The following is a 22541-nucleotide window of genomic DNA, read 5'->3' as shown; positions in this document are numbered from 1 at the left end:
CCATAGTAATAGGAAGAGAAGTTTAAACACTAACGGATTTGGCGGTGGATTTTTCCTGGTTCTCCAGCCAAGAGGTAGACTTATTTTGATGTGTTCACAGTTTGTTGTAGTTGTCATTCTGAGAGGTAGACAAGAATCATAAGCTTCTTTACCTTGATGACTTAACTTGTTTGTTCTTACTACTTATAATGGGTATAGAATAACAGAGGATTTTTTTTTCTTTTTCTTTTTTTAGAGTCTCAAAATGTGGACTTTGTTTGTAGTGTTCTTGTCGTGGCTGATCAGCTTCTCATAACTAGGTTGAAGGAGATTTGTGAAGTAGCATTGGCTGAAAACCGTGAGTACTTCAAGAGTAGAGTATTGGCGTGTTTCCAGATTGACCCAATGATAGTATAGTGACTTGGTTGTAGTAACTTTATTATTCCATTTACAGTGAAACACCATTGTTTTGTGTGTGTGTCTTTAAAAAAAAGTCAAGACAGTTGGGCATTGGCACGTGTCTTCAATCCCAGTACTTGGAAGGCAGAGGCAGGTGAATCTTTGTGAGTTGGAAGTTAGCCTGGTCTACATAGTTTGTGTTCCAGAGCTGCATAGTGGGACTGTGCATCAAAAACAACAAACAAAAACAAAAATAGCAAGACATTTAGATTATTATATGCTGTCATTTCTGAACACATTCTTTCCTTAGAAATAATTGAAAATATATCCACCTTAGATTTAACCACTATTTTTATTAATATGCCATGAAACCCTAAATAGGGAAGGTGATTCTAGTGTGTCTAGGGATTTCAGTATTGAAAGGTCTTGGTTGCATTTTTTTTTTTTTCTTTCTTTTTACCAATCTGCTTCCATTTGCTGGAAATTTTATGAAGTTCTTCCCTTAGCTTAATTCAACAAAATGCATGGACTCTTTTCTTGCAAATCTTTTACTGTGTTTTTTTTTTTTTTTTCTTAAAGTCAATTGCTTTCCCAAACACTCATCTTAGAAATCGAATATTAATTTTTACTTGTGGTTTGCCTGTTGCATCCTGATTCTTCAAGCTGTGGAAATGGCCACATGTTTTTCATTTTCCACCATTTGGATCTTGCTGTCAGTTTTCACGTTGAGCTCTGTATAACTAATCCTTTCAGTGCAAAGTGACTTTGAAGTGCCCTTTTTTACTTTTTTCATTTGGATAACTTTGTGTAGTCTAATATGAAAGTTGCAGTTTTCATAACCTGATATGTAAGCATATGCAGTAGTTTTACATTTTCATTTCATGGCTGCTTTGGAAAATATGGAAGAAGTTCTGTCATTTTTTTTTCCCTTGAGTGCTGTGAACTGTCTGCTCCTTGGTTAGAATAGGAAAACAGCCCAGCTTTTCTTTCCACGAGCAAGAAAAGATGCTGCAGCAGAGAGCTTGCCATGGCATGGGTATTTCCATTGGCTCAGGGGCTTCTGCTGACCTGGGTGTTCTTGCTTTGCTGTGTCGTGTCTACTGGTAAATACATTCCTAGCAGAAGGGTTCCCTGGGAGCCTGCTCACTGAGGCATTCATTGCACACATCATTCTCAGCTAAGCAGGTCGAGGAAAGCTTCTCTGTGCTGTGAGGTGACTTCATCATCATTGCCACTTTTAGCCTAGAGGGAGGCAGAGACATGGTGACTGCAATTGCAAGTTTTGACAGTGTAGGGGAGAAAGAAAAAAGAAATGGGAGAAGACAGCTTTGTTCTTCTGTTGGCTGGAAACTCTGTATGAATAAGATGGTGAAACCTTTAGGTAGCTGTAGCTATGAGCAGGTAGAATATTCTTAGAGGGTTTCTAGCAAAACAGCACTTCATGTAGAACACTTACTTAACATTACTAGACTTGGGCTCTTGTATAATCTTATGCACTGGGAGGGACAATACCGCAGTAAGATGTAGATGTATTTTTGTATATACAGACTAGTCAGCATTTAGAATGAATTTATCAGTTTCTCCTAGACTTAATGCTTGGTTTAGTTTGTTCTTGTTGTTGGTTCCAAAGCAGGTCTTTGTGTGCATTCTAGACTCGGGGGATGTACGCAGTCCTGCCTTAGCCTCTTGCATGCTTGAATTGCAGGGTGTACACCACCCTGTCCACCTTTATTTTTCAGTGTTAGGGAAAGATTAACTACTCTACTCTCTGAATGAAAGGGAAAGTTGTTCACTGATGAAAGTGAGAACTCTTCAGGGCTGTTGGGAAGAACAGCAATAGGTCTCACTAGCTTTCAGCTAACACTAATTCCCCTTCTCTATTTTGTTTTCTCTAAATTTTTTGTGTGTGCAAGCTTATTTTGTCTCCTCAAAATGAGCCAGTTAAAATACTTTGGCATCCTATAATGGAACTCATTTCTACATTTACCCCAGCAGTCATTTTTTTGTTTTCTTGTTTTAAATGTTGAAATCTTGTAACTTTAGAAATGCAAGTATTTCACTTATTAAAGTAATTCACCTCCATCTAATTTTGCAATCTCTTTTTTTTCTGCAGTTACCCTTAAGAATGCTGCAATGCTGCTGGAGTTTGCAGCACTGTACAATGCTGGGCAGTTGAAGCTCTCTTGTTTACAGTTCATAGGACTGAATATGGCAGCTTTACTTGAAGCAAGGTTGGTTGGGTCCCTCTGCTGTATGACGTGAGCAAGCAGATTTTTATATAAAATAAAAGATGCACTTGGACCTTAAAAGGGAATCATGTGTTTATCTGGATGGAAGGAGTTTGAGAAATGCTAAGGAGTTGGCCCTGAGGATTTGAGGGACCAGGGAAACTTCTAACAGCGATTTAAAAATTGTTTTTTGTTGAGACAGCTTTATAGGAGTAGACAAACATAACATTTTATGTAATTCTTTATCAGGTATATGTTTGCTAAGAGTGAAAACAGCATGTATGTAAATATTACGAAAAGGAGGCTGTCTCAAAATATACATAGCATTCCAAGTTAATGTAATTAATTATGCTACAGTTGTTGAAAACTGATATGATACAGATTTGAATATGAAAGTTGCTTTCTACTAGTTGTAGAAATAGCTTCAAAAACAACAGTTTGTATGTGCATGTATACACACACACTTTGTATGTATAAAACAACTATATAGATAAATATGTACACATACATAAAAATGAATGTAAACCTTATCTTAGATTTTCATTGGTGACTCAAGTACCTGTTGGAACCTGTGACATCTTGAAGATACTTGATGTAGTCCAAACATCATTTTATACTTGAAGATGTTAAGACTCAGGAGCAGAGCGAGCTGCTCACAGTCAGGAGGTGATTGGAGCTGTGGTAATGCTAGGTGGAACCTGGATACTCTGATGCTTAAGCCAGATGCTATCCTTACAGTATTCCCTGTACAGACAAGTGCTATAGTTTGTGGAAAATGAAGGTTGAGAAATGATCACTTGCTTCAGTTTTATCAAGATATTTATAGAATATGTTTTCTGGTTACCCGAAATACATAATATAACTACATTTATTTCCAAAAGGAATTTTAATAGCTAGTATATATAAACTTGACAAAGAACTTTGTTCCTTATTTGACAGTTTGAAATAAACATGCTTAAAAGTCTTGATAGCTGCTAAATCATTTGAGTCTTAAGCAAGAATTTTCCCCTGTTTTTCAGGTCTCTGGATGTTTTAAGTGAGGATGTTTTGAAGGACCTTTCCATATTCTACCGAAAAATGGTAGGATATTTGTTTCCTCAGTGCAGATTCCTCAGTACAGGGTATTAGACCCGAGTGACAATGGAGTAAATTCATAATGAATGCAAATGCATTATGTTTTAAAAATTAGAACATTAAGAGCTACAGAAAAGTGCAAATATCAAAACTGAAGACATAGTAAAATTAACCCATCTCTTAAAATGTCTCTAAAATGGAAGTCTCTGGGATTCAGTTTTGGCAAAGGTTAGGGCAGTCCAGAGCATTGACTTACACGACATCTGAGAGATGGACCAGTCTGCGCTTAGACAGATTAAAATTTCCCCAGAAATTTTATGTAATAATGCTTTTTAATTAATCTATTTGAAATTTTCTTCTCCCATTCTATTTTGTGCATCATTAGGCATCCTGTCACCTGACATTAGTGGTATTATCAGTTTTTGGAAGTCATTACAAATTTCGTATTGACAAAGTTCTATCTTTCATACTGTAGATTCCAGCAATGGAGAGAAGAGTCATTACACCGTATCAAGATGGACCAGATATTAGCTATATGCAAGTAGAAGACGGAGAGGTCTTTTTTAAAGAAGAAATAAGCATGGAACCAAATTACTCGTAAGCTCTATTGTCTTTTTTTCTTTCCCCCTTTTTCTTGTTAGACTGTTGGACACCTGATAGTTTTATATTAACATTAGAATTATAAATTGAGAAGTTCTGATATGGGAAGTATGAATGTGCAGTTTTAGTTTTGATATAATGTAAAGTAATCATACATAATTGATATTTTAAATCTGAAATGTTCAACACCTAAGTATAAGAATACTGTAGCCTTCAGAGAGAATACAGGTTAGTTAAGTGGATTTGTCTTAATGGTCTTCTGACCTCCTGAAGTTATGGTAAAGACATTTTAAACAGCAAGCAGCTGCACTACAGCCTGAAGACCAGGAAAGTGCGAGAGGTGGTCAGGAGGTGAGGCTGCTGTTGGCAGCTGGAACACTGCCGCTCTGTGGTAATGACCACACAAACTGAAACAGTTCTGGAAGGGCTTGGAAGTTACAGCAGCCAGGCTCATCTCAGTTAGGACAAGTGGATTCCGTTCCCTTTGGGAATCCTGTTCAGCCGAGTGATCGTCTCCTCCGCGTTGGTTGATGACTACAGGATGGTACTTGGGAGAGTGGGCAAGAGAGGATCCAGAGAGTAATGCAGTCATCATAGATGGGTTGGTATTTTCTTAGTGTCCTCTCTACAGACCCTAACTGCTTCAGTCGATGGTGACTACACTAGCTTTTTGGTATAACAACAACAAAAGACAAAAACAAAGAAACAAGCAAAAATTCCTGGAGAAATAAGGTAAAGGTGAAGGTCTGAACGTCCAGCTTCTGCAGTTTGTCCATATCTGGCTGGTTGCTTTGCAGAGTGTCACAGCAGTGCTGGCAGAGCAGGGCTGCTCACCTCTTTAGGCCCAGAGAGAGAAGGGGCGGAAATGTTGTTTTTAATATTTTAAAGCTTCACCTCAATTCCGGCAGTCCTGCCTTAACCCCTAAGCTCATGTGGCTCCCTCCCAGCCATGATCTCAGTTATCCTTGAAGTTAGGTCTTCCATGTCTCTGCTGCACTCTCAAGAATTCCTTCCTCCTTACTCCTCGCTGCAGATCTGAATCTTTCTTCCTCTCTCTCTCTCTCTCTCTCTCTCTCCTTCCTCTCCTTGGCAGAAACCCCACCCTATTGACAAAGGAAAGAATAAATGTTAAGAATTGTGTATACAGACTTGAGACAGGAGATTCTTGACATTAAATGCTGTGTCTGGATTGAAATAAGATATTGGGGTAGAAAAATCAGCAATGGAGTAGCACAAGGATACTCCTTACACAGAGCACAGAAGCATTGTGCCTACGAGGGGCCAGGATATGCTTCCAAGAATGCCCCAGTGACCTTCTTTGTCCTTCTGAATATCTCATTACAATGGGCACTCATAAATTTGTTAATTCATTGGTGAAATTGGAGTCCTTACTATCCAGGGTTTTTTTGTGACCCTGCTTATGCGCCTTGCTCCATCTGGGATCACTTTGAATATGTGAATCTGTGGGAGGACAGATCCCCATTTTATATTTAGATCCCAAAAGTGATATTTGAGAGTTCCTCAACGAAATGTGTTGCCTAACAATTTTAGCAACCTCTACATAGAATAAATAACTAATTGGTGTTATAGGATCACACTAGTTAGTTACACAATTATTTATTTCTGGGGGACAAATAATTTGCAGTGTAAAGTCTTGGGTGTGAAGGTCATTTACTCTAGACAAACAACTATAATAATACCTCAATTATTCTTGAGTTCCAGAAATATTCTTTTGATTACTTTTTAAACTCTTTTTCAGATATGTGATATCATTTTGAACAATGGAATTTTGACATATCATCCTTAAATATATAACACATATGATATTGAAATTTTAAAACCTATAAACATTGAGTTAATTAACTCATATAACTGCCAAAAAATGGTGTGTTCAAAGCTGACTTGTATGATATAGTATATAATGAGATGTTAGACATTTAATTAAAACAAGAGAGTTGTTGCCACTCACAGATATCTACTTTCCCTCTACTGATTCATAGTACTTAATTCAAGCAGTGAAACATTTACTCAAATGCTCTAAAAAATACCACAAGGGCTGGGAAGATGGCTCCATGGGAATGAACACTACTCTACAGCATGAGGAGCGGAGGTGGGACCTCAGCTCATTGTTAAATACCAAATCTGGCCATATGCTTGTAATCCTGCAGTACTGGGCGGTGAGGCATAGGAGGATCTCTGGGGCTTGCTGGCCAGCCAGGCTGCAGGCTCAAGGCAGGAGGCTCGGGGGTTGGGATGAAGTAATAAAAGCAAACCTTGGGAGATTCAGATTTAATGAGAGATCTTGTCTCCTGTGAATGAGGTAGAAGGTAATGGAGCAGGGCCCTCGATGCCCTCACAAGCATACAGCGCGTGTGCGCACACACACACACACACACACACAGGCACACACACAGACACACACGCACACGCACGCACACTGGTTGTGTTTCTATTTGAAGATTATAGTTCATGTAACTGCAGTGTTTTGCCGTTTGTTTTGTAAAGGCTTTATTGTGAGTAGAGGTGGCTCAGCCCTTCTTGACAACAGTTTTCCTTATCATAGCCAGGATGCTGTTCAGCTCTTCTCACCTTCTCACTTCCTCTTGGTACAGATGTGTGTCCTCATTCTTGTCTTGATGAACTTGAAAGACCCCCCCGTCCTTGGGATCCTTGGGCAGCTCTGTAGAATGCTGTATATATGTGACTAGGCCCACATCTCAAATCAAATGTACTTGGTGTTCTTGGGGAAGTGTCAGTGGAAGTGGGTGTGTCTCAACTCGTTTGTGTTCTCTGTCACTTGGTAGCCCTTGTAGTGACTCGTGGTGACATGGTCACCTAGAACTCTCAGTGCTGCTCTTCAGTGACTATTGTAGCCAGTACTAGGGTCTTTAACTTCCCTAACACTGCTGGCACTAAAGCAAGGGATAGATGCCACTGATGTATCATCTAGTGAGCTTAGTGATTCGCCCAGGCCTTCCTGTGCGTATGTATAGCTGGTGCCTGCATATCCTTACATGGTTTCTGTTTGATGAAACTCTTTCATCTGTTGATTTTACCTTTTGATTTCCTAGGGAAACTATGTTCAAGAAGGCGAAAACAAGAGCTAAAAAGAAGCCACGGAAGCGCTCAGACAGTTCAGGAGGCTACACCCTTTCAGATGTTATCCAGAGTCCACCGTCTGCAGGTTAGTGTGTTCAGCACATTCCTGGTCTCTGTGTGTGGAGGTCAAGAGGACAACTTTGAGGAGTGATTTCTTTCCTTCACCACCATGTGGTTCCTAGAGATCAAGTTCATGTCATCGTTCTTGGTGGCAAGAGCCTTTACTTGCTGCTCCATGTATCAGTCTTATTTTGAAAATCTTTTTTTTTTTTTTTTTGGTTTTTCGAGACAGGGTTTCTCTGTGTAGCCCTGGCTGTCCTGGCACTCACTTTGTAGACCAGGCTGGCCTCGAACTCAGAAATCCGCCTGCCTCTGCCTCCCGAGTGCTGGGATTAAAGGCGTGCGCCACCTGAAACTGTAAAAGATGCATGCAGGCACACACATGTGCATACACACATTATGAGCACCTTTATAATCCATTTAGAGTCAATGTTAGTTGCCACATTTTCTTTCTTCTCTCGAACACACCCTTTCCTTTGTGTGGTTCTGAGGACTGACCCTGGCCCACATTCATGTCAGGCCAGAGTTCCCTTTGCTACAGCTTGTACAAGTTATGTTTTCTTAGAAACACAGTTGCTTATTGCCTACTTGGCTCTCTAAACATTCCACATATACAGGGGTGTACTGACCAAAGCTGTTTGTAGCTGATCCACTTGGAATACTTTGCAGATGTGATGTTCTCAAAAATATTATAAGATGACTCTCTTAGCACTCTCATTTAAACCCAATATGAGTATCAGATGTTTAGCACAGTTGGCTAGCTTTATCCAGCCTTAGATTCTGTATCCGATTTCCAGGACTACTTAGCATGGTTTTAGAGCTTTGTTTTAGCCACTAAGATGTCTGTTGCTCTAGGAAGATTTCACACTGCCTTTGCTTGTTAGTTTCTCTTAGCTAAGTTTCTCTTGCTTTTTGTTTGTAGAGACTACTGTATGGCTTTCGGTGGTAGGAGTGTTAGCATATGGCAGTCAGACACAATCTGACACAATGTATTTTCTATCACATCACTCACAGGCAGTCTGCCTTGTGTCCCTTTTATACAAGGCAAAGAAAGGATTGTTTTCTTTCTTTTTTTTTTTTTACAAATAAGGTACTTGATATTTGCTTGCTGTGCTAATCATTCATTTGATTCTCTTGATTTTAATGGGGTTTGAAAGCATACAAGTTTCAAGTATAATATCTGAGATGAAAATTTTGTTAAAATACATGAGAGTGAGGAAAAGTTTGAATGTTATTGCCATGATTGTTTTAAGATTTATTTATTTTATGTGTTTGAGTACACTGTGGCTGTCTTCAGACGAGGGCATCAGAAGTGGTTGTTGGAAATTGAACTCAGGACCTCTGGAAAAGCAGTCAGTGCTCTTAACCTCTGAGTCTTCTCGCCAGCCCGGTCAAATTCTTACTAATGGCGATTTCCTTAAAAGAACAATACTTCTGAGTGTATAAGAGACAGCATCCTTGATGCATTTTAATTAGTCATATAGATATTACAGCTCACATAAGGTCTACATTGTCAAGGTTCTTTTGACACTTCATTTAGGTTCTAATTAATTTGAAATGTGTGAATTATCACCTGAAATCAAGTAGCAGTTTACTATGTTTGTGATGAACCTGATACTAGGTCATCTCATAAAGTTCGCAAATTACAGAGTTTTTACAGAAAACAAATTGTCCGGCCCTCTGCTGGGGTCAGTAGGAGCCTGTGCTCATGGGGCTGACTGTGCACCCCAGAGACCCTGAGGTGCTTCATCTTCACAGTGGAGCCATTGCCTCCCTGCACAGCACAGTGGCTTTTGTGCAGGGAGGTTTCTGCAGGGTACTGTTGGTATGAAGCCAGTCATCTCTTCTCCCTTCTTATCTTTCCTGAGGAAGGAGGTTAACCTCTTCAAAGCAGATTTTTTTTTATAGTAGATATTTTCTTTATTTACATTTCAAATGTTATCCCCTTTCCTGACCCCCACCGAATCCCCCCTAACCTTCCTTCTATGAGGGTGTCCCCCACCTACCCACCCCACTCCCTTCAAAGCAGATCTTATGGAGCTCTGTGTCATTGGTTCTTATTGATTAGTTATTAGGTACTTAGGATGAATAAACAGTTACAATCTCTTTCATAGGAATCAGGGTTAGGGTAGGTCACCTTAGTTTAAATAGTGCGTGCTGATATGGTGTTATGAAATTTAAGTTTTATTACCATCTGGATCAACAAGCTTCTTGCTTTCCCTCACTGAGTGTAACACATATGCTTAATATGTCTGTGGCTAAAGTGTATTTATTTTATTTTATATTTTAGGATTATTAAAGTCTGCAAAGACCAATTCTGTGGAGTCTCTTCCAGAATTGTTGACCTCAGATTCGGAAGGAAGCTATGCAGGAGTGGCTAGTCCCAGAGACCTCCAGTCGCCCGACTTTACAGCAGGGTTCCATTCGGATAAGGTTGAGGTTGGTCTCCAAGCCTTGTTCCCTCACCTTCATGGTTAGAGGTGCCGACATTTTACCTTCATTTTTGTTACATTTTGTCAAACTTTGAAATACTCCCCTGGTGTTAACAAAGAAATAATCTGTATAAGGTTAGTTTTTGCCCTGTGTTATAGAGTTATTCTAATTATAGAAATTTTTATGTAGCTTTGAATCCTTTATGAACTTCATTTCTAATCTTTTTGCAGGTAAAATATATTGATGCTAAATATATTGATAGAATATAGTATTATTGAATAGACATTGAAAAGTATATTTGCAGCCAAATTTCAGAAATATTTCAGAAAGTGCCTATTAAAATGAGATAAAATTTATCATAAAAATGATTTTGAAAGTAAGAGTGCTTTCAAATTCTGGTATCTTTCTTTCACCCTGTTCATTGGAACACAACCAGCGGGAAAGCTGTTCCGCTGTCAGGCTGGCTTAAGTGCAGGGCTCCTCCGCTTGGCTCTGGAGCTTCCTTAGATGCCCTTGAGTTCCTGCTCTGTAGTTGTTCTCCACAGGGAGGAGTACAGCTGCAGTTTTAGAAACTGAATCATCCCTGAGACTTTGCCCCATTCGTAAAACATACTGGGGCAGCTAGACATTTTTTTGTTGCAGTTTTTGTTTTTCAAGCTGGATTTTTTTCTGTGAAGCCCTGGCTGTCCTAGAACTTACTCTGTAGACTAGACTGGCCTCAAACTCAGAGATCAAAGTGCTGCTGCCTCTGCCTCCCAAGTGCTGGGATTAAAGGCACGAACCATGACCACCTGGCTATACCTACAATTTCTGAGACTATAAAGTTACTCTTCTTACCGAAAGTTCAAGTTTAATGTAGAAGTTTGAGGGAAATTGTTGGAGGTGTAAGGAAGGTGGAAGCCGTGTAATGAATGTCCTGTGAGAATAGAAGACTCTCTTTACAGTACCTAGGCCATTTCAAACCACTCTGAGCCTTTCATGACATTAGGACCCAGTGGAATTCAGCAGTATTTACTGCCACTTTACTTAACATTCTATATCACCAAGTGAATTACAAGAAATTTGTACCAAATTTTTGAGTCTAAAGTTAATTTTACTTCTAAAATACGTATTTTAATATTGCTGCCTCATATCTTGTATGCACTACCTTTATTTTAATTTTGTTTGCTGTTTGTCTAAGTAGAAGTTTAATGTGTGTGCATTTCCTTCCCTGGGTCCACAGTAGCTAGCTGGTAGTAAGTGATTGGGGGTGGGGCTGCATAAGCAGTGGGCTTGGAGGCGCAGACCTTGAAAGTGCTACCTGGTTGAGTGTCACTGCCCTCTAAGCTCTGAGGCCCGGTGCTTGCTGTTAACTGCTACCTAGTTCTCCTGTTTTCTCGCAGGGGAAAGCTAAGCCATACGTGAATGGTATACCTCCTCCATGTACTAGGGAAGATGTAAAGCCATGGGAGAAATCACCAACAACTAAGTCTGCTCCCCAGTTCATCCCCAGTAACAGAGTGGACACTGCAGCCTCTTCCAGTTGGGCTGCTGGCTCTTGCAGGTAGGATATTCTTTTCTTGTTTTAAATTTATCTTCACTGAAATATCTTTTTTCATACACTACATTTTGGTCATGGTTTCCCTTTCTTATCTTCTCCCAGATCCTCCCCACCACTGTACCCGTCTAACTTTGTGCCTGATTTCTTTCTTTCTCTTTTAGAAAACAAACAGGCAAAACCCAAACAAATTATCACTAGAATTAAAACAAAAACATGGCCGGGCGTGGTGGCGCACGCCTTTAATCCCAGCACTCGGGAGGCAGAGGCAGGTGGATCTCTGAGTTCAAGGCCAGCCTGGTCTACAAAGTGGCCTGGTCTACAAAGTGACAGGACAGCCAGGGCTACAGAGAAACCCTGTCTCAAAAAACCAAAAAAACAAAACAAAACAAAAACATGTCTCTTGTGAGACTAGGCCGGGGCCTAGCAAACACAGAAGTGGATGCTCACAGTCAGCTATTGGATGGATCACAGGGCCCCCAATAGAGGAACTAGAGAAAGTACTCAAGGAGCTAAAGGGATCTGCAACCCTATAGGTGGAACAACATGATGAACTAACCAGTACCCTGGAGCTCTTGACTCTAGCTGCATATGTATCAAAAGATGGCCTAGTTGGCCATCACTGGAAAGAGAGGCCCATTGGACTTGCAAACTTTATATGTCCCAGTACAGGGGAACGCCTGGGCCAAAAAGTGGGAGTGGGTGGGTAGAGGAGTGGCGGGGGAGTGTATTGGGGACTTTTTGGATAGCATTGGAAATGTAAATGAGGAAAATACCTAATAAAAAACAAAAACAAAAACAAAAACAACCCCCCTACAGAAACTGCATACATAGACCCACACAGACACACATGCACACACACACAAACACACACACACACACACACACACACACCCATAAAAACACAAAATCAAGGGAAAAAGCCCAAACAAAGCAATATGGGACAAAACTATTGAGTTCATTTTGTGTTGGTCATATATGCCTGGGCATGGGGTCTACCCTTAAGAGTGATTTGTTTCCCCAGTGAGACCTCACTGGAGAAAATGGATTTTTCTTTTGTAAGCAGTTGTAAATTGGAAATGGCATCTGGGTTAAGGATGGGAAATCATGTCCACCTCCCTGTCTCAGTGCTGGGGCCGCATCTGGCTTAGACCTATGCAAGCCCGGTGCATACTGCAGAGTCTCTGTGAGCTCCTCTGTGCATCAGTCCTGCTGTGTCTGGACGACACCACTTCTTTAATGTCCCCCATCCTCTTGAGCCCTGAAAATATCTCTGCCTCTTCTCCACATACTTCCCACAGCCTGAGCGGGACAGGGGTTTGATTAAAATATACCATTGAAGAGTGTGTGCCAGACTCTCCTCTCTGCACACTGTCTGGCTCGGGTCTGTGTATTATTCCTATCTACTGCAGGAGCAAGTGTCTCTGATGATGGCTGAGTGAGATGATGATCTGTGAGTGTAGCAGAATGCCATTAGCAGTCATTGCTATGTTCATTTAGCGGAAGAGCAGAGCCTATGGCCTCTCTTGCCTGATGTTTTTGGCTTCTCAAATTGTCAGACATGGGTTCCATCTCATGGAGTGGACCTTAAGTCCAATCAGGTGTTTGTAGTGGAGGTCAGGAAAGAAAGGGAAAATCAACCTGAGTCCCAGCCTGCTATGGCCACTCCAGCAGGTAGGATTTTCATTTTTTGCTCTGTCTCTGAAAAAGTACTATTCTTTTTTAGCCAAATGAATATTTATAATAAAGAATACAAGTCCATCCTAATACACAGAAAATTATCTGCATGTGTAGGAATTGCTAACCAGCTATAATAGGCCTCCTCTAGATATAACTCATTGTAATATCATCAGTGATACATAGTTTCTGTGAACACCTAGAACCATCTTGTAATTGTTTTGATAAACATGTAAAGAATAGCTCGTATAAAGTCACCAGTGAGGCTGTTGGTCTGCTTCAGCTCCGTGTACATTCACAAAGTGCTCGGCTTTCACAGTATTCTCAAGTTAGTGTATGCACCAGATTTTCTACATCATTGTCTAGTGAGAACAGTGCATAGACTGTATTTCCTAAAGAGTTTTTAATACTGATATCTTCATAATAATTATTTTTAATTTATATTGTTATTCTTTTGAGAATCACAGTCACATTGTGCCCACTGCTCCCTGCTAACTCCTGTCTCCCCTCAAACTCACGACCTCTTCATTTGTAATTATTATCGCTTCCTACTTACATGTATCTATAGACACAGACACACACACACACAGACACACACACAGAGAGACACACACACATGTATACACATGAATTCATTTAGTGTGCCTCATATGTACAAATGATTAGAAATAAACATTTGGGATTGGATAGCCTACTAGGGAGCTTGTCCAGAGAGTAAACTGATTCTCTCTGTTTCTGTGGCCATTGATTGCCTATAGCTTCTTCATGTGTGGGAGGGGCTTTCTGAAAGTCCCTCTATCTGTGTTGACATGTCTCCTGGTAGTATTTATGCAGATCTTGCTTAAGACAACTTTAATGTTAGGATTTCATGGGTATGCTTCCCTGCCATGACTAGCTGCAGAATTTCTTAGTGAAATTAAATGACATATCATCCTTTAATATGTAGTAATGCAAAGTATTCTTAGTTATACCATAGATTTCAGTCATAACAGAAACTATATCCAGGGACTGTAGATTTTTTTTTAATACTTACACTGTAGCCCTCCTCTCCTGGGGTCTCCAGTATTGTTGAGCACCCCTATATTTTCTGAAAAGTGTCCATTTTTGTTAATAATAGATGGTAGTGATCATTTCATTGTTTTCTAAAAATGAAATGATTGTCAAACTTCATTTATCTGGAAGGATAAGAAGTTAGAGTCTTGGTGAGTTCTTTTGCCTAACATGACCCAAGGACTCCTGTTGACTGGCTTTCTGTTTTGTTAATAGAATAATTTCAAGGTATCACTCACCTTGAAGAGCTCTAAAGTCTTTAGTTGTATGCATCTATGGGAACAGCTGTCATTCAGACTGCCTCTTTTGAAGATGTCTGAAGCTAACAAAATGAATGTAATTATTACTTAGACTATCAATTAGTTCTCATCAGTCTTACATGTAATTATGGGTTCAGTTAAGTTTGATGTTGGGCATTATAGGTAACGAACGCTTTATTACTTTCTTTTATGTCTTTTAGTCCTGTGAGTCCTCCTGTTGTGGATCTTAGAACCATCATGGAAACAGAAGAAAACAGACAGAAATATGGCGCAGCACCAAAGTCAAACTTAGGGTTGGTGAAAAAAAAAACCTTCAGAGCAAAAAAGACCATGTTGTGTTATATTTCTGTCCTACAGAATTGGGGATGATATAGTAGATCTGTTATTATTGTTTGCATTTGATATAATAGCTATAAGCCTTCTGATGGCTAACAGTTATCAGTGCTGTTTGCTAGCCGTGTGCTAATGGTTGGTCAGGCGGACGCACTAGTGCATTAGCGTACAGTGTCACGTGCTGGAGTTCAGTCACCACCGAAGTGGTTGCTGGGATGGCTTACTTCTGAGAAATGCACAAGTTCCATTCTGGGGGCTCATGTTTAACCATTGTTGATCAACAGTATAAACTGACATTTTAACAGTTGAAACTTAATAGAAAACATGTTAGGGTAACTTTAAGCAGAGATTAATTCTGAGTGATTTGTTTCTAGTACAATGATTTCTTAGGAAACTAAGATTTCTAAGAAACAGTGAAGCCAGTACGTAATTGGTTTACTCTAATTTAATTTTTAGAAAGATTATTTCTCACGGAATCAAACTTTCTCAGAAGCAACGGAAAATGATTGCATTGACCACCAAAGAAAACAATTCAGGAACGAACAGCATGGAAGCCATTCTGACAGCTCCTTCCAAGTCCCCTAAGCCAGCGAATGCATGGTATGCTCCAGGTGTTAAAACTACAGAGGCCTTGCCATACGTATCTTCAGTGGTGCTTCTTGGCCTCTGAGGTTCCCCTGCATGTGTTTCTAAAGTCTTTAAATATTTAATTCTCTTGTTGGCTTTAAACGTAAATGTTGGAACTTGTGTAGTACAGCCTTTAAAAAAAGTTTTATTATTAATTTTAGATGTGCTGACAGGCATCATGGTTTCAAGTGTGTGTGGACTTCCTACTCTGATGTCATTCTTGCCAGGCTGTAGTTTCTGTTGGAAAGAATTTAGTGTTCATTTTAAGATAAGAAATGAACACCCTAAAATTAATTTCACAAAAGTAAACTTGATGTTTAGTGTTTGCCCCCTTTGTCCTTCTGCTTGGTTGTCTAGGCGGTGCCGTCCACTCGGTTTCATCGAGGGAGTTTGTGCCATCTCAGTCCTCCCGTGGCGGCCGCGGGGGTGGGAGTTGTCTCCGAAGATGAGCGCTGTGAGATGCTTGCTTGCTCTCTGTGGAAACTCACGTCCTAATGCTTGGAGCACAGGTTAAGAGGAAGGTGCATGGACAGTGGGAGGTGCAAGTCAGGAGAATCCTGCGTCACAGGGCTCTAGGCGTTCTGTCAGGGTTCATGCCTGTTGCTCTGTTCCTGAAAGTGAAGGACTTGTTGTTGTTATGTTGTTTTGTTTCCCCCACCACTGAAAATGTAAATTATTTTGAAGAGAATAGCAGATTATTGATTTTGCCATTGCCTATCAAAGCACCAGCAGGTGCGGAACATGGTCAGCGAGAAAGAAGCGAAGGAACAGGAAGTGGGAAGAGCCCCCTAAGAGCTGTTGAAGGTCGGACGTGGGACAGTTAAAGCACTGAGGGCTTTTCTCTAAACGCAGCATGGGTGACCATGCTAAATGCTGTAGTCTGAGGGAATAAGTTAAATACTTGAGGATCCTTTGAGCTGACTAATGTGGACTTTACTCTGTTGTCAGTTGGCTTATGAGCAGTAAACAAGGAAAGGGAGTTTCAGGCCTTTTCCTGGCAATGTCTTTCTTGGCCCCTGTGTTCTTTGGTCTTTCTCATTTTCTGTGGTGCCTTTTTATAGTGTTCACCACTCAGATACTATGATAGATCCATCTACTCTGTAGATGTTCTCCCATTTGGTATGTATGCGGCAGCGATCTATGTATACACACTAAGAATGTCCATATTGTCATCACTTACAATAACTAAATCTTGATACAGTCTTGTTATCTGTCATTAATGAATGGCTAAACATGTTTTAAACATGAATACTACAGAGTAAGGAGACCATGTAGATGTATCTTATGATATATTGATAAAGGAAGTCCAAAAAATCATGATGTCTAATTCGTGAAACACAAAACCTAGCGTGTGATTGGCACTGTTGTTTGCGTCCGTCGTCTGTAATGGTTCATTTCTATGTCTTGCCGTATCAGTCTGTGGTGACTTTGCTTTTCTGCTCTGGCTGGCAATCCTGTGTGCCCGTGTAGTGTAACTGATGAGGCATGCCTTGCAGGCTCCCTCTGGGACCCCACATACCACGTCGGAGATTCCTTTGGGGTCCTTCTCCTCTCCAGAGATGTTAGGTTTCTAGTGAGCAGCTCCTGCTTCCACTGACGAGGCCTGTGTGTTTAGGCGCTGGCATTCTGCAGCTGGTGAGAATGAGGAGGTTTCTGCTGGTACTTGGTTCATGTTCGGGATAGATTTTCACACGTTTTACCACTTCATATTTAGTCTTGGTGCGTAGCACGCAGCTTATTCCTGAATTCCATTTATGACTTCAGCTTTCCCTTGAGCTAAGGTAGGTGACTTCTGGCACCGCAGCCACACCACCGGAAGACGGGTCTCTAGCATGTCTCCAGCAGATAGGACTCTCGGGGTTCTTCCTGTCCTCTCAGTCCAGTTTTGTCTTCCCGGGAACTCAGACCACTTGCCCCTGTAGCTGTCTACTGCACAGCCGTGCTGACCTCAGGCTGCTGTGACTAAATAGCTGTGGACTTAACATCTTTATTCTGATTATTTTCTGTTTACTTTATATGGGATTTTAGGGAAAAGTCATCAAGTATTTGAACCCTCAGATTCTGATGTTCAAATTTAGTGACCTCTTTTTCCTAGTAATCATTAGCAGCGTGTGCTGAGCTCTGCGGGGACGGCACTGCCTTCCTAAAATGCAGAGGGCGTCTAGTGTTGCTTGTTAGGGAGGATTCTAGGAATATGGGGAGAAAATGTCATTAAGTTTGACAGAAACATGAGGATATTTTCTTTGAAAAATAATTATGCCATGATCAAATATAAGTGATACTCATTATGCATTCTTTGCTATAAAAAGACAACTGAAAAACTTATGAGTAAACAAATCAGTGATTAATTTTATATCTTAAGATATCAAAAGACCATTTATATAACTGACCAAATAGAGATTATTTTGACTTCTAAATGGAAGTGGTATTTGAATTAATTTATTAATAATTAAGAATAAATTAATGTTTATGCTTAATGTTCTTTTATCACTTTAGACTCAACTATGTTTTTATCTGAAAGATTGTTTTCTTTTCTGTTAGAGATTGAGCCTAGGGCCTTAGGTATGCCAGGCAGGGTCTACCACTGAGTGGCATTCAGCACTGCCTTAGGTATGCCAGGCAGGGTCTACCACTGAGTGGCACTCAGCACTGCCTTAGGTATGCCAGGCAGGGTCTACCACTGAGTGACACTCAGCACTGCCTTAGGTATGCCAGGCAGGGTCTACCACTGAGTGACACTCAGCACTGCCTTAGGTATGCCTGGCAGGGTCTACTACTGAGCGACACTCCATCCAGCACTGCTTCAGGATCCTCCAAACCTGCCTGTTTGCGAAACTCTTTATGATACATATTTGCTTCTATTTGTACTTATTAAACACTAAACTGAAATAACTCTTAAGGATGTACCTTCAAGGATGTATATTTAGATACCTAATAGAATAATATGCATAGTATATGATTATAATAGGCAGTGAGGTTATATGCATTTTATCTTAACTTTTTGGCACAGACAGGAAAGTATTTCTTAGAAACTTAAGGAATACATTATATACAATAGTAAATGGTTGGTTTTAGGAGCTTTGAGGCACATTGAATACAAGTTAAAATAAGTATTACTAGTTGTTGAGTGTTTTCCCTCATAAATTTAAAGCTTAAATTGAGCTTCAGACAAAAAAACAGAGATACTATGATGCCTTTTATATTATAATCATTAGTTATGTATAGAATGCATACTTAAAAGAGGACACTTGCATTATTTAACATAATACATAATTTTATGTAATACAGAACTTGTGCAGTGCACACACGGAATGTACAGTGACTACCCTGAGACATCATTCAGTATACGTAATAACTGAAAATTTATATTCTAGTTTAGAAAAGAAGAAAATCCAAAATTAGCATTTTAATTTGTAGGCTATCTTTACAGAATGTATTATGATGGTATTTCTTTTTAACTATTTATATTTTATTATCTGTAGAATCATGTAATGAAAATTTACATTTGTGGATGTTTTTATATTTGTCTTTATATTAATGTTAAATGTACAGTTAATTAAAGCACAAATTAGCCTGCTAGATTTTACACTGTGGTTGTAGAAGTGTTTTTACTAGTCTGTTCACACACACATGCACTAATTCATGTACATTCCCAGGACCGAGTGGGACCCTTACTACCTACAGTTAGGTGTGTCAACGGAAATGCTAGCTCTCCTGGGGCTTGCAGTAGAGTGAAGTTCCAGCCAGTTGAATTTTAAAAGTGATGTGAAACACTGAATGTATGTGAGATCTGGGCACATTTCATTTTCAAATGTTTTACTTGGAGAAATACTTGTGGAAAATGTATGGTCTTTGTGGTTTGGCTTGATGTCTGAATGTAAATTCCTTTGATCTAGCTTATGTAAAATAATTGGAGCTATTTAACCTATTTCACCTAGAAATTTTATTCATTAAATTTGCTGAGGCTAAGGAACAAAGTCCTGACTAATTTATGTATATGTATAAATGTCTGCAGATATTTCTCCATAAAGTTTCTGTGGCTTTTAAGATAGAAAATAGCCAAAGCCCAAGTTTGGAAAGTAAAGTTGTGGAAAAGGAGACACTGTTTTAAATCTGGGCATACCCAGTGGAAAGGCTGGGCTTGCTTAGATGGCCGCATTAGCTGCATTATAGGTGGTTGCTGTGCACAGCTAATGAGTGTGTGAGTTAAGCTATTCTGTAACTGTTATTAATTTTAAGGCGTTTTATCCTAAGCAGAGAACTATTTTTCTCTAGAAAGGACTTGGCGGGGCGTATGCCGTTTACTACATATGGGAATCCCTAAGTTCACAAGTGAAGCCAACAGCCTGTGCTTTCTTAGCCTTACAGTGTTCCTGTCTGTAGAGAAGGGAGCTGCTTGTCTCAAGGAGGAGCTGCAGCAGGGTTCTCAGTCACTCGTGGTCGCTGTCCATCCCGCTATCCCTGTCTCAGATAAGGGCCCCAAGGAACCCAAGGTGGTTCTTCCAGGCGGACTTTCAGTTTTTGTGTTCTTTTAACCCAGATTCTTTCATAGTTAATGGTTCTGATACAAACTTGTAAAGAATTTTGTTTTGTCTCCTGCTTGAGATTTTACTTCGAATAAGTGGCCTTAAATGTAGAGATGGTCTTCTGCTGAAGAAAGGGGACATGCTGCTGGAAGTGAATGTGGGTCTGACTAGACTCCATACAGAGCTCCCTCAGGCCTGGGTGTGCTCTTGCCTCCGCTGTGGCAGCTTGAGGAGTGTCTGTCAGCACTGAAGTCAGGAGGGATGAACTTCTCAGACTTTTCTATACTTCCATCCCTTCCATGTCTACAGAAAGTTTGTCAAAAATAAATACATTATAAAAACATAAAGACTGATGGGGTTTTGCTGTTAATTATCTTAAATCTTTACATCAGTTTGAGGATTGACAATTTAGTATGCTCTGAATTGTGAGCATACTAAATCTTAGGGCTTCTTTAACAGTGTTTATAATGCTCAGTGTACAAACCTTACACATTAGGATTCCTAATTATTTTGTTTGTGATGCCTCTGTTGACTCCATTATATAGTTTTTCCATGAAAACATCATCCTGCCATCTTAATATGATGTGTTGTATTGATTGACTTTTTTGGGGGTGTTTTTAGTGTTCCTGGAATAAATTCCTCTTTTTAATTGTATATTGTTGTTTCTATAAATTACTGGATATTACTGTCCTCTTAGAACATTCTCACTGGGATATTCTCTTTAATTGTTGTCCCCTCTTATCCCAGAGCCAGTGATTGGTAATTTCCTTTTTTTGCTGGTAGATTAGTTTTAACTATTGTAGAATGCAATGCAATTGGAATATATGTAATTAGAATATGATACGTAATTTCAGTAGAATTGAGAACTGGGTGCATTTTCTGGCTTTCTGTACTTAGCTTGTTGGTATATGAGCACTTATTCTTTGGTTAGAAAATTTTTTCTAACCCATATGATCATGTAAATTGTCACACTTTCTCCATTGGTTCTTCATCACCTTTGTAATTCCTGTGGTGCACTGTAGTATCTATTGTTCCATGATGTATTTTCCCTACAAAGCAGCTTCAGTGTTTACTGTCTGGTTCAGGGATCCTGGCTAGGTACCTTGGGCTCCTGTCTAACACAGTCAAGCCTGCTAATGGCTTCCAAGCTTGGGGATGTAGGCTAGACTAACATGTTTCTTTTTCTTGGTGTGCTAAAAATTTCTTTTTTACTGCTTTCTGGTCTCGTTGTAAGAAAAAAGCTAGCCATATTCTTAGATTGTGACATATTTCTCTGTCTCCTTTCAAGCTCCCTCCACCCCCGACATTGATTTTCTGGCCTTGGTATCAAACTCAGGGCCTCTTGCGTGCTAGGCAGGGTACACACACCACTGAGCTAAGTGCGCTGAGCTCCAGCTTTGCACTTGTCTTTTGCGGTTGCTGACTTTTTTAATCTTAAATATATGTCTCCTGTCAGTTGTGGTCAGATTCTGGCCATTGTCTGATTTACAGTCTTGTCTTATCTTGCTGCTGTTTCTGGTTCTCTAGTTATGTATGTTAGCCATTTACTGTCTTATAACTAACTGAGGCTGACTTAAATTTGTGTCCGTCACCTGTCTGTTTTTCACATTAAACAATTCCAGTTCATTTGTCTCCTTTACTGACTTTCAGTCAGAAAGGCCATCCAAGAAAACTGCTTTTACAACATTGTGTTTCAGTTTCGAAATGCCTTGTTATTCTCATTTCTTTTACTTTGCTGAGTTATTTATATGTCAATTCATCCTTAGTTAAGGTTTCTTTCTTTTTTATTATTATTATTCTCTCATATATCATATCCCCTTCCTCCTCCCCTCTTAGTCATGCCTACCTTGCCCCCACCCACCCCTCCTGTGTTTCCCTTAGGATTTCTGTTGCTGTGATAAAACACCATGACTAAAAGTGATTTGGAGAAGAAAGGGTTTATTTCTTAAAATTCTACATCCCAATCTATCATTGAGGGAAGTCTGGGCAGGACCTCAAGGCAGGAACTGAAGCAGAAGCCACGGAGGAATGCTGCTTGGTGGCCAGGGCTGGCACCACCCACAGTGGGCTGCACCCTCCCACATCAGTCATTAGTCAATGGAGTGGTTGAAAGACTCGTATACAGGCCAACCTTACAGAGGCATATTCTCAATTAAAAGTCTCTTTGCAAGGAACTCCAGCTTGTGTTGAGTTGACAAAAAGTTAACCAGCACACATCCCAAATATACGTTTTTTCTTATTTGTTGTATAAACTATAATAGCTAATTTAGTATTGTTACTGATATTAACATCTAGAACTCTCAGTTCCTCCTGTACCATGCCTGCCTGGATGCTGCCATGCCTTTATGATAATGGACCTATAAACTAGCTCCAATTAAATGTTGTCCTTATAATGGTGTCTTGGTCATGGTATCTGTTCACAGCAGTAAAACCCTAACTAAGACACCCCCTTCCCAGTTTTTTGCATACACTTTGAATAGCGATTTAATGAGAGTGTTTTCATGTGTCTGTGTTTGCTTTTCTTTTGCTGTGTTAAAGCAATGACTACAACCAACTTAGGGAGGGAAGGGTTTGTTTGCCTTACATGGCCCAGGTCTCAGTCTATCACTGAGTGAAGTCAAGGCAGGAAACTGAAGGCAAGATCTGAAGTAGAGGCCAT

At 39.9% G+C, this 22541-nt stretch overlaps 1 protein-coding gene across 2 annotated transcripts in view; it reads left to right on the top strand.

Annotated features, from left to right (window-relative positions):
• Ibtk (inhibitor of Bruton tyrosine kinase) overlaps positions 1–22541 on the top strand; it is a 64814-nt gene that overhangs the window by 31921 nt on the left and 10352 nt on the right. For both annotated transcript variants that reach the window (XM_085827790.1, XM_085827789.1), the window contains exons 17-25: positions 236–337; positions 2492–2609; positions 3626–3686; positions 4156–4277; positions 7352–7464; positions 9730–9878; positions 11255–11415; positions 14597–14689; positions 15186–15329. In XM_085827790.1, the coding sequence (XP_085683916.1) occupies positions 236–337; positions 2492–2609; positions 3626–3686; positions 4156–4277; positions 7352–7464; positions 9730–9878; positions 11255–11415; positions 14597–14689; positions 15186–15329 (1063 nt within the window). The remainder of the gene's footprint in view (positions 1–235; positions 338–2491; positions 2610–3625; positions 3687–4155; positions 4278–7351; positions 7465–9729; positions 9879–11254; positions 11416–14596; positions 14690–15185; positions 15330–22541) is intronic.

This window comes from Mus caroli, unplaced genomic scaffold (genome assembly GCF_978045245.1).
Source record: "Mus caroli unplaced genomic scaffold, Mus_caroli_1 scaffold_11, whole genome shotgun sequence".
Taxonomy (NCBI): Eukaryota; Metazoa; Chordata; class Mammalia; order Rodentia; family Muridae; genus Mus; species Mus caroli.
Note: the sequence above shows the minus strand (reverse complement) of the source record. Positions and strands in the feature narration are given on the sequence as shown.